The 12,830-nt window shown below is 26.0% G+C and overlaps 1 protein-coding gene across 1 annotated transcript; it reads right to left on the reverse strand.

The window, feature by feature from the left end:
* Positions 1-646: 646 nt before the first annotated feature.
* LOC107452657 (splicing factor YJU2) lies at positions 647-12,774 on the reverse strand. The gene is made up of 7 exons (XM_016069203.4): positions 12,634-12,774; positions 12,443-12,543; positions 10,959-11,103; positions 10,029-10,163; positions 9,571-9,752; positions 6,266-6,338; positions 647-1,015 (listed from the first exon to the last, which is right to left on the reverse strand). Exons 1-7 carry the CDS (start codon positions 12,655-12,657, stop codon positions 752-754), a joined length of 924 nt encoding a protein of 307 aa, XP_015924689.1. The 5' UTR covers positions 12,658-12,774; the 3' UTR covers positions 647-751.
* Between the last annotated feature and the right edge of the window lie 56 nt (positions 12,775-12,830).

Raw genomic sequence — 12,830 nt, forward strand, 5'->3', positions numbered from 1 at the left:
TGTTAACGCATTTTTTGGGGGAAATGAGCTTGAATTAATTTTCGAAGCTACTGCTTTAGTAATGTTTAACCGCTTTCTCTTAAAAATATTTTATAGAAAGCAGCAAAATCCCTTTCTGCTTGCATTGCAAACGAAAAAATCAGTTCTAATTAATGAATTTTATCAGTAGCAATTGAACTTAAAAACGCCCGTGGTAATGCATGTTTAAAATTAAATTTTTATAATAAATGCAGCTATAATTTAATACATAAATTTAGCATCTTTTTTTTCAGTTAAAAATGTATGTAGCTTGATAGTATAACACTGGATAATGTTTTGCTCTATTCTTGCTTTCCAAGCAGGTTTCTTTTATGGTTAAGATTTATAAAATAAATAGTAGATACTAGTTTACAAGATAACGGTGCATCAATCGCTATTTTAATTATGCCTACTGTTTACAAATTTAAAACCTGTTTTGCGTTGTTTAAACATTTTAAAAGGTGATTTTCTATTTAACGAATTTTCTCTATAGCGAACTTATTATCGGGATTTATCAACTTCCTTAAATAGAGGTTCGACTGTAGTTTATTTATAGGTATAGTATAAATAAATTGTATGTTTTTTTACAGTAAAATATATCTATATAAATATTTTAATAAATAGGGACTAGTTTTAAAATATGTTTATTTTACAAAATATCAGTTATGTGTAAATATTTACAGTTAGAGAAACATTTTATTTCAATTCTTCTCTTTGACATATAAGTTGATTTTCAATTACTGTCACTGTCTGAATAAGCCCCTAGCATACTGAGAGCATTGGGTTTGTCTTGAGTTGCTACACCTTGTCCAGAAAGTTGATTATTTGAGCTTGATGTTTGCTTAAATGGAACACCATTACTGTTAGTTTCAGATGATGGTGATTCATTCTTCTTTTTCACAAGAACTCCTTTAGATTTCTTAGTAAGAATTCCTATACCTGAACTTACTAATTTTGGAGTTTTTGCTGGTGGCGGACTTGTCATTTTCTTTGAAATCTGGAGAAAAAAAAACATGCTCTAATAAAATTCAATTCAACTGAAACGTCAATATTTTAATTTGCTGTTTTCGGATAAATTTTTAAAGTTGGCTCCCTTTGTTTATTATGCATGTTAATCATATGATAGGAATTAAAAACCAATCAAGGATATTTCAGAAAAATTATTATTCATAAACTGTGTGAATTGATGAGATTTTACATTACTACATCCTTTTTAGTAAATTATATACATTTATTTCAAATATCTAAAAACTTGGATTCAGGAAAACATGGTCCCCATAGTTGAAAAATGATCCAAAGTTTGGACCTCTCACTGTTAATTTTACTTTTTGCGTATTTCACCATATTTCGAGTTGAGCAAAGCGAAAAATGTTTGCACACAATTTTAAAATTAATTCATTTAAAGATAATTCCACGCAAAAGTAAACCTTTTTTTGGTAATTCGGAGTTTTGAATACATTGATAATGATCAAAAATATTTTCAATTGTAAAGCATATAACTTTTTCATCATTTTTAGGAATGTAATTTTAAATGCCAAAATACACAATTTGAACAAAATTGGTGGAATAGTTCTCAGGAAACCAAATTAGAAAAGAAAAACTGGTTTATTTAAAATTAGTAAAAGTTTGCATACCTTATTCAGGGATGAAAGTACCAGTTAGCAAAAAAAGCTGAATTCTACATAAACGCAATCAAACATGAAATTAATAAATGTATGGAGCTTAAAAAGCTGAATTCAGAGTAAAAGCTGAAAGCTTCCATGCCTGCTTATTCTAAAATTTTTCAACCATTATTAAATAAAATAAGTTAAAAATATATTTTTGCAAGGAATGATCTTTGGATATAGGAATTTTGTAATTGTGTCCAAAATTTTTCGATTCTCTTAAAAAGTTCTCAAGATACGGCAAATTAATATTGAGAGGTTCAAAGATTTAATTGCTCTCCTGACCATACTATTGGGATCATATTTTCCAGAGTGCGTCTACCATCTATATTTTAATGGTCAAAAATACAGCATATTTATCTAGAGAAAATACATATTTGTGTGTGAATTTGTAACTCAAAATAATAGCATTAATTAATTAGCAGAGTTGAGGTCAGATCCTCAAACCATTAAATTTGAGTCCAGCAGGGTTGGGTTTTTGACGTCAAAAAAAGGTTTTTGACATGACAAGGGTATAATACTGGTTTAAACCGTCAAAAACCCGTCAAAAATATCAAAAACTGAAGTTTGCCAAGAAAATATATAAACTTCAAAACTACCAACAGTTGCCATGCATTATATTGAAATTTAATTATACTATAGGTAATCAGCAGGTTTTAAAATATTTTTTAATTAAAATTAAGGTAAAATAACAGATTTAAAATCTCAGAAATTTATATTCAAATGCATGTGCACAAAATATTGCACAAAAATTGTTTAAATATTTATATTTAAAAAAAAAAATTTTTTTTTTGATACTTAAGAAAATTAAAAGTTTATTACTATGCATTTTTGACATATAAGGAACATATAACTAATATTTATAAGGAACAAACAAGTTATGTTGTATAAATACAAACTTGATACAAGTGTATAAAAATTTTTTTTTAATGTTATACCGAATATCTTTATAATACAGTATGTTAATTTGAATTTAAAAGTAGTTATACTTATGAATAATGATAAATATAATTCATATTGTTTATTATATTTATTTATAATTATTACACTTATCATTTTAAAACAATTTTTATCTCTTAATTTTTTTTTCTCCACTTGTATTAAGAATACAAATAATGCATATCTTGAAAGCAAGAAGTAATTATTCAACAGCTGAATATTTAGATGTTAAACAAAACTATATCGTATTCAGCAAAATGAAATTCACAAGTATTTGGATAAACTAAATTTGCAGCATAGTAAATGAATAGGCTGAATATACTGTAAATCGACACTAACTACACTGTGTATTTAACAGAAAGCACTTAAATTTGTATTGTCTTATGTTAAAAAGATTATTAAGAAGATTTAAAAGAATATTAAAAAGATTTTTCTTTAAAAGATGTCTAATGTACAAAGCTGCTAATGTTTATCTTTAAAAATGTCTAATTTTTAGTATAATCTATACTATACACTAAATTTGGTTATAAATAAATTTCTTAATAATATCACTGCAAATTTTCAATAACACATGAAAATGAATACATAATATTACAAAAGATGTAAGTTTTCAAAAACCTATCCTTTATAAAAAATATATAAATTTTATGTATTAATTAAATTTCACATATGAATATAGGTTTTTGACATTTTCGACATTTTTGACAGTGAGGTTTTTGACGTGACGGTTTAAACTATGGTTTAATCTGTCAAAAACTGTCACAAGTCAAAAACCTGCCAACCCTGGAGTCCAGGCATGTGAAAATCCAATCATTGGATCAAAAGTTAATTAGAGTTCTGTTATTTTTATTTTGCTTTCAGTGCATCACAAATACTATTAATAGTATCTAAAGTTATTCAGAATAAAGGTACAATAGGTTGCAAGCTCATTAATGCCTCACCTTTTACAATATTATCCTTTTTTAAAATCAACCAAGAACAAGAATTTGATTTTTTCCTCCATTTATCGAGTATTATTTTAAAATATTCTCATAATTTTCCCAAATTAAATATTTAGATGTCCAGAGCTGATTGTGCTCCGGAAAAAATCCGTTTTTTCTGTTATTTTTATTTTGCTTTCAGTGCATCACAAATACTATTAATAGTATCTAAAGTTATTCAGAATAAAGGTACAATAGGTTGCAAGCTCATTATTGCCTCACCTAATACAATATTATCTTTTTTAAAATCAACCAAGAACAAGAATTTGATTTTTTCCTCCATTTATCGAGTATTATTTTTAAATATTCTCATAATTTTGCCAAATTAAATATTTAGATGTCCAGAGCTGATTGTGCTTTGGAAAAAAATCCGTTTTTTTCTGTTATTTTTATTTTGCTTTCAGTGCATCACAAATACTATTAATAGTATCTAAAGTTATTCAGAATAAAGGTACAATAGGTTGCAAGCTCATTATTGCCTCACCTAATACAATATTATCCTTTTTTAAAATCAACCAAGAACAAGAATTTGATTTTTTCCTCCATTTATCGAGTATTATTTTAAAATATTCTCATAATTTTCCCAAATTAAATATTTAGATGTCCAGGGCTGATTGTGCTCCGGAAAAAATCCGGATTTTTCGCTAACCGTGATCCAGAAATTTCTGGAGATCGAAGGTTCAGATGTTTCAAAAAATCATTGATCACAAAAGTTTTGGAAATCAAATTTTAAAAGGTGGAACTTAAAAACACAGTTTATTTTGCTTGTTTGTAAGGAGAGCTACTTTATAAGCTTATATTCAAGATTAATATTAATTTTTTATCAGTAAATAGTCATTATAATCATAAACTCATTAAGAAAGACACATTTGTAAATTCCAATTACTTCTCCAGGTCATCATAGGTATGTGTAAAAGTTTAAATATATTTTAAGTAAACTAAGAAATATTGAGAAAAAGGAGAAAACATTGTTTAAATTGTTTTCTAATTTTTCGATTGAAACTTTATTTTTTTTTTTACTCAGGAAATTTTCTGGAATTTTGACTTGGGCTCACAATCACCCCTGAATGTCATTCATATAATAAACTAATAGAAACATATAACACAAGATCAATACTGCACAGCAGAATTAATAAAGATAAAAAAAAATCCAAATCTTTTCTTGGTCAGAATTTGTCTAAGGATATATCATTAAAAATAACTTTGCATGATTAATGATTATTCTGATCAATGTTAAATACATAACACTATATTGGTTAAAAGCATTTCCTTTAATAAATTAAAGACCATTACTTCAAGTTATTTAAAAAATATATTTTAGAGGAATATGAAAGTTCTTTTAACATTCTTCACAGTTCAAATTCAGCAAATAATAAGAACAAAATCAATAAATAAATATACATAAATTAGAAAGATCAAACCGATTCTTTACCAATTTTCTTAATTCACACCATTCACTAAGGATAATAAAACAAAGATTTTTTTGAACAAGAAGGAGAGTTTTTTTCTTAAAAACCTAGAAAATAATTTGAATGGGATTCAAATTTTTAATTTGAAATTGCATTAGACCACACCTAACAGCAAAAGGAAAGTTTAAAATAAAAGATTCACCAACTTTCATATTGAAATGGAAATTTATTTCTCCTAGAGTTCTCCATTTCTTATGTTATTTACTACTTCTTTTCATTGATTTTTTTTAGTTAAAAATAATTTTAATTTAAGTATTTTATAATTAGTAGTTTTTCATTGTTACTAGTTTTAATAATGCACATAGTCTGTTTTTGGTGGTGAGCTGTTTCGCCTCAAAATCTCATAGCTTCAAGACTCTTCACTAAATGGTATGGCATTTCGAAATTATGACATTTCAGTAATAAATAATAATAATAAAAATTAAGTGCATCATACTGGATTCTTGACTTAAACTCTTAATACTGAGCAAAGTATTTCAGAATTGTGAAAAGTTAAAAAGTACTAAGCCCGTTTTTAAATGTGATCCCATTGATACTTGAAAGTGATGATTCCAATAAGCAGTTGATTTTACTAAAAAATATTTTCTTCACATTAGAAATGAGATAGTATTGTGAAGAAAATATTTTTTCACAAAATAGAAATGAGATTGTATTAGAATGAGATAGTATTTTCTCACTTTTTTCTGGTATTGGAAGTATATACAAGAGGTTTCATTAAAATAAATTTATAAACATTAATGATAGATGTAGTTTCATGATATATAAAGTTATTACCAATAATAGATACCTTAATTAAAGTTAGTAAAACGATTTTAGTTACTTCTAATAAGGTTAGATGTCGGAAAATTTAAGTAGAATCTCTTAATTGATTCCTTAATTCTAGTAAAAGTGAAAGAGATCCTTTGCTATTTACCCAAGAAGAAATATATCCCGATATATTTCTTCTTGCTTTAGCAGCATAAACTCACATTTAAGTAATTTGTTTGAGGGAAATAATTCTTCCCCTTATAAGACTGGAAAATAATTAATCATTAAAGTAAAAGAGCCAAGTATAATTATTTGGCTCATGAAACCTTATTATCAACACAGTTACAGTTATTATTTCACAATTAATACAAATATAGTGTTACACTTCCATTTCATTTTAACGAGATTTGATTGTCTATAGAAAATGATAGAATTTACATAAACTTACATCTAATAAAGAAGATTCCTCTTCATCCCTGATTCTTTTAATTGAATGCCCGTCAACTTTTCCAAAGCAAGATCTAATAAAATAAGAAGATACAGTAATTAATACACATTTAACTTAACAAATTACATATGCAAGAATGATTATATTTAAAGTCATCAAAATATTATGATACATTATTTTTACACCAGAAATGTTACACACTATTAACATAAATAAATCTTAAATATAAAATATATTTTAATAACTTTCAATATACCATAGCTTAATCAACTGAGTATGATACTTAATATTCAGTCATTAGTGCTGACTGATGTATAAATAACATTAAAGAGAACAGATTTTCAACCACCTTCTGCTTGAACTATCTGGACTATATTTTTCTGATTGTGACAAAACATCATATTTTAGGATCAAAAATCCAAATCTATCAACAACAGAAAAGGTAAGTTAGTTCAAAGAAAATACTTTTTATGTTTGATTTCAGAACTAAAAATACTGCCTGCACTATTTAATTAGCATATCGAAGGTCAAAACCTTGAACTAAGATCAATTATATCAAAATTTATTCAGATGTTTCTTTTCTTGTTTTTGCACTCCGTACATAATTTTTTACCTGGTAAGAAATGATTTTAATAAAACTAAAAAGTGTGTAGACATCTAGGTGTTTGGCCATGGTTGTGTGATGTTAATATTGTTAAAGAATGAAAATTAAGACTCTTGTTTGACATTTTTGCATAATACATTTTCAATAAAAAAAAATCATTCTGTATTTAGGTTCAGAATATTTACTAGAAACATATTTTCTATGCACTTACCTAACTGTAGAGTAATCTTTGGTAAAAGTGATCATTTTGCTAGTGTATAGTTAAATTTTTTCGCTAATAGGAAAGGTAGATTTTTATAAATTATTTTATTCAATTTTAAAAATTGAACTATGGAAAGTTTGTACATCAATTTAATTTTAAACTTAAAATGACTACAGGTTCTTAGATATTATTTTTGAGTAACTTATGAAACTTTACATTATTAAAATGAATAAATATTTCTAAAGCAAATAAAATAAAATCCAATAAATGCAAAATATTATTGCAGATAAATCTTAGACTGGCCACACACTGAGGAGACAAGGTGAATATATTTTCTATAGACTTTCTATTTTCTATAAAAAAAATTATTTTTTTAGTTTATTTTTTATTATTTTTAGGCAAAAATTTCACCTACAGTGCTAATCGAATAATAAAGCAATAATAGTTTTATGTAAGTCTTGAACAAAATTCATTATTTGAAGAAAGTGAAAAGTATTTTTCTCTGCATTAAATAATTTCATTAGACATACAGAATTCTCGGTAATTTTCTCCCGGAGAAAATTCTATTGAATATTGTGCTAGAAGTTACTTACAATGAAGACATACTAGGAATTTATATTAGATAATTTAAAAAAATAAATGTTACCTAGGAAATAAAAATAAGAAATTCATAGTAATAAAATCAAGAGATTCATAGTTTTATACTAAATAAAAACCTTTAAAATTGCTTCCTTGAACAACTTTAAGTGCACAAAATTGTTCTTAATTAATAATACAGGAATAAATTATGTTATCAAGAATTAATTTTCAAAACTGATTATTCACATTAGAAAAAAAGACACTATTTTTTCGTTCTAATATTTTTTCAATTTTAAAAGATATTCCTTTAATGAATTTTGAAAACATTTTTTAAATTGATAATATTTGGTGATTGATATCTTCAAAGAGTTTTCCCTCTTAGCAACAATTATCATACTTGCTAATTATGATGTGCCGTTTTCATAGCAAATTGAATTACAATGAATAAAAACTTTAGAGAACAATTTAGTGTATCCAAAATTGTTTTTAAAAACTGTTGTTAAGAAATATGAGTACCAAGAATAAAAAAGACTTTTTTTTAACAAAATAAAAACTTTTTATCTTTACATTTGAAAGTTATTTTCTCCTTAAAAATGTTCATAATAACTTTCAAATAATTTAATTCAACTGAGGAAAATATTTTTTATCTTCTGAGAATGAAGAATAAAAAACCCTGTTAATTTAGATATAGTTAGTTAATATTCTCTATATCGCTAGGCATGTATATATGTATATATCTATATATATATATACACACACTTATATATTGCAAGAAGAAAAGCGTCTTTATTTGATGACTCCAGTTTATACACAAATATCTGCCGAATCTGCGTCTGCGTTGAGGAGGCGACTACACTTCTTCAATGTGCAATAATTTCTCAGCTCACCCCACGAAATTGAATCAAATTGGTCAAGATGCAAGAGTCAAACTTCAGGTTTTTCACCTCCTGCTTACTTCCACAGTGTGCGGCCGGGCTTAGGTGTAAGATTTTATGAATAAGCAAATTAGATCCTGTACAGATATATTTAATGATTCAAAAATACATGAATTCACCTCATTTTATCGTTAATTTTTTTTAAGATGGTTTAATTTAAAAATCCCAAAAATTTATTGATGCACTCAATTATTCTTTTGTTAATAATTTCTAGAAAGATAAAAATCGGTTGTTTTGTTAGCATTGTTTTTGAGAAAATAATGGACATAAAAAAAATTCTTGTACACAGCCATCAAGCTTATAATGCATTTGTATTGTATTCCTATGAGAAAAGTAATTTCATTTCTTGTATATCCAAAAGAGATGTTGGTTTAAAAAACTGTTAGGATATCTTGAAACGTTAAGATTAAAATTTTCTGCAAGAGGTTAGTTTTTAATAACAGAAAGTTAATAATGATAGAAAGTTAATAACAATAGTTGGTTTATTTTTAAATAATGGAAAACTTAAAAAAAAATTTGTTTTTCTAAAACAATAGGCCTTTTCGCAAGGATATATATATATTTTAATACAAAAACAGAAAGCAAAACTAATGCATTGCAATTCATTTTAAGTAACTATTCCAGATAACAAATAACTATTCTTCCGGATAACAAATATTTTTTAAACTGTTATTATTCAAACGGGAACTAAACGTTCAATTTCCATTTTTGTATTTTTCTTTTAAATGTATTAAATACTTTTATAAAACTTTAAGACATAGCCTTTTAAAATATCTTAATTTTGCTGTAAAACCATAAGAAGTAAAAAAGTGTCTCTATAGGGACACATACCACATTAACTCTTGTAACTGATTGTATAATCAGCAAAAATATATAATCCAGTTAAAATACATTTATAAATTTAAATATTTTTTGTAGATGAGGGAAATAATAACATTTTAAATAAATTATATGGATATATATATATTTTGCAAAACATATGTACTTTATAAATGCTTCATCTTCATCCTCTTCTCTTTTAATTTCATCAATTAACTGTTGCTGTTTAACTTTTAAAAGTTTTTCTAAATCTACTTTTGCATGTCTTTGATTTAAGTCTTTTAACTCTTCTAAGTTTTCCATAAGTTCCATTTCCTGTTTAGATGCTTTTGTGCGATTTTCTAAGAGCTGAAAAACAATAAACAATAATTAAAATGATGCTTAAGTTTTAAGATTTTACTTCTTTTCAAAAAAGTCATGGAAAAAAAATTAAATCTAAAGGTAGTAAAAATGAGATAAGCATAAATACAGGAAAACTTAAGTTTTTTTGGTAAAATAATACAATATCAGTAAAACTTTGAAGAAAAAAATTATGGAGTGATAATCAAGAAGCATCTACTGATGTATAGATTTTTTAAATGAGATTTTTAGTTAATGTCATAAAAAAAAGAATAAAAAATTTACTTTCATAGGATTGCCTTTTTCTTCTTCTTCTAATTCCTTAGCTTCCTTTGCAGCAGCTTCTTCAGCAAGTTTTAAAGCCTGGAAATTTCTTGTTGCTCCATGTTCAACAATATAGTCAGCATTTTCAGGATCAGTCTAAAATAAAATTTTTGTATACTACACATAGTATTAGATAAAGAAAACTAATGCAATAATCTTAGTTACATTTCTCTGTTTTCTTATACTAGATGGATACTGTCTTACGTAATTATTTTTACAGATTAAATAGTTTGGAGACAAGTTGATAAGAGCTTTAATTAGTTTTTAAAATAAACATTAATGCATGTAATGAGGAATCTAGAACAATGCTATCTGTTTAGAAGCAAGGACCAATTTTTAAGATAAAACAGCTTTTGAACTTAAGACAGCAGATAGGATTAGGCAGCAGATAGGATTTTTTTAGGTAGCGTGGTTGCTAGAATTGAAAGCTCCTTTCAAATAATCATATGCAATTGCAATATAATGCAATTGCAATCATAAATGGCCACAGAATCAGCTGGTGAAACAACCAAAGAACGAAAAAAATAAAATAAATTCCCAGTTAATATAGAGAAAAAATTGTGTATTGAAAAAGGAAAGGCTACTTGGAGTATACTGCAATTAGTTATACATAACATGAATTATTTACAATATATAAAAAATAGCTTTAGCATGTATATTTTAAATTTATATTACTTACAATACTGGAAGTAATTTAAACTTATAAATTTGAGCAATCGAAAACTGTTAGAACAATGTACTGTATATTAAATAAAATAAATAACATATAAGTGGACATGAAATAAGCAGTATAATAAAATAAGCAGTATAAGTAGAGATAGAAATTTGGTTTGCAAATTAATAACATTATTTGTAATTAAATCTTACAAATGCAAAAGGAAAATATTATACCTTAAATGTAATTTCAGCTAAGCAGCGAGTGCACTTAATGTAAAATCTGAAAATTTTGATCCCTAAATATTCTTCATTTTGAACAGTTTCTTTGCGAGCATTAAACTTTTTTCCTTTATAAATATATTCTCCACAAGTTTTGCATCTAAATATAATGAAAAAATAATTAAATAACAAACAAAATATTAAAATAAAAAACAATGAACCATAAGTTCTTAGTAATTAATAGAGGAGAAAACCTAAAACAAGATAAAGATTAGATTAAATAAATAAAAAGAGCAGCACAAAGAAAGATTCAGATTTGCAGGTAGGATTCCAACCTATCATCTCGTTACAAAGCGTTTGATAGAAAGGTGAAACCCTTCAGCCACACACATTCCACAACACAAAGTAATGACACTGTGCACATTCTAAATTAAATGAAAAATAGTAACAATATTTTTCAGGGGATATTTTTGTTATTCACTTGTTTGTACCAACTGCAATTTTATAATGCTAATGAAATTTTGAACTGGCAAAAATTTAAAAGAAAAATTAGTTTCTTTAGGGGTGGTTACGAATAATCAGGGTTGTTCCATGAGCAAGGCGACCAAGCGTAGCTCAAAGGCCCTATGCTTTTGTAAATTAGAAGTTATTATTTATATTTTTTATTTTATTTTTAAAATACATTTTTTATGAAATCTTCTGGGTTTAAATATCTCTTCTTAAATATTCTTTAAAAAATAGAATACCCTATCATTGTTTTTACGCATGCACAATTTTTATTACTAAGGTAAAAATAAAGTGCTATTGTGTATAAAAAAAGTGCAAAAAGAAAAATATCAGGGAACGATATTCCTCCTATGCTTGTTCATAACAACTTTCTTTTGATTTATCAATCAACTATTAAAGTCACTGAAACTTCAAAATTATTTTGGCATAGCTATTGATATGGAAATCTTCCCATTTTTCAATTCTCAGAGATATCAAGCATGTTGAAACATGGCTAAAAAACTTTTGGCTGTATTTAATGATAAAAGCACAAAACTATAGAGGGATATTTCCATATTGTGATCTGTTATACTAACTACAATCGCTAAGGTGACAAATAGGTTTTAAATTTTCAATCCTTTTAAGGAATATATGTAGAAGTTTGCCCAAGGTTGGCTACAAGCTATATCCTTAAGTAGGTATTCTTCTGTGACATTTTATATTATTATTATTTTTTAAAAATTTTTTGTAGGCTGAAATAGTCAAGAGTTGCCAGCAGTAAAATTGTCAAGAATTAGAGACTATTCTGTTGCAGATCACAAAACGGAAAGCTTCTCAATTATACAGATAATTTTATTAAAAGACTAATCTTATGATTAAACATAAAATTATTGCAAAATAATGATAGTTGTATTATCGAAGTAATAATATTATTACAGATTTATAGGAAAATTAGTTTTTTAAATAAACAAAATAAAAAAAAAATCTCTAAAATAGCAAAATCCAATTATTACCTCATATTACAGGGGGCCATCAATCGAACGGTGTATTGCCGATCTCGAGAAAGACGAAGACGAGGTATCTTAGAAGGGTCAAAATCTGGTGGATAGTATTTCTATAATAAAAATAAATAATTGAACGATAAATTAATTCCCACCAACAATGTATATTAATAACATAATATATACCTTAAGCATATACTTACGTTTAAAACTTTTCTTTCAGACATGTTTTCTCAATCGAATCTTTTTATTTCTTCTAAAAAATACCTATTTGTTACTGGATCCTCTAGAAATCTCACAAAATTACTACGCTAGGATATATTCACTAAAAGTATTATGGGACAGTGTGAAACTATTGAAATCAATTTCTAGTCAACAGACGTATAGCTCAGAAATTGAA

Source organism: Parasteatoda tepidariorum, chromosome 3, assembly GCF_982258835.1.
Source record: "Parasteatoda tepidariorum strain Cologne lab strain chromosome 3, Ptep-v5.0, whole genome shotgun sequence".
NCBI lineage: Eukaryota > Metazoa > Arthropoda > Arachnida > Araneae > Theridiidae > Parasteatoda > Parasteatoda tepidariorum.

Coding starts and splice junctions, on each gene's coding strand:
- LOC107452657 (XM_016069203.4), bottom strand. CDS start 12,657: ATGTCTGAAAGAAAAGTTTTAAAC. Junction 10,164..10,958: donor TAGCTGAAATTACATTTAAG/GTATAATATTTT, acceptor ATTTTATTTTAG/ACTGATCCTGAAAATGCTGA. Junction 9,753..10,028: donor AAAAAGGCAATCCTATGAAA/GTAAATTTTTTA, acceptor ATTGTTTTTCAG/CTCTTAGAAAATCGCACAAA.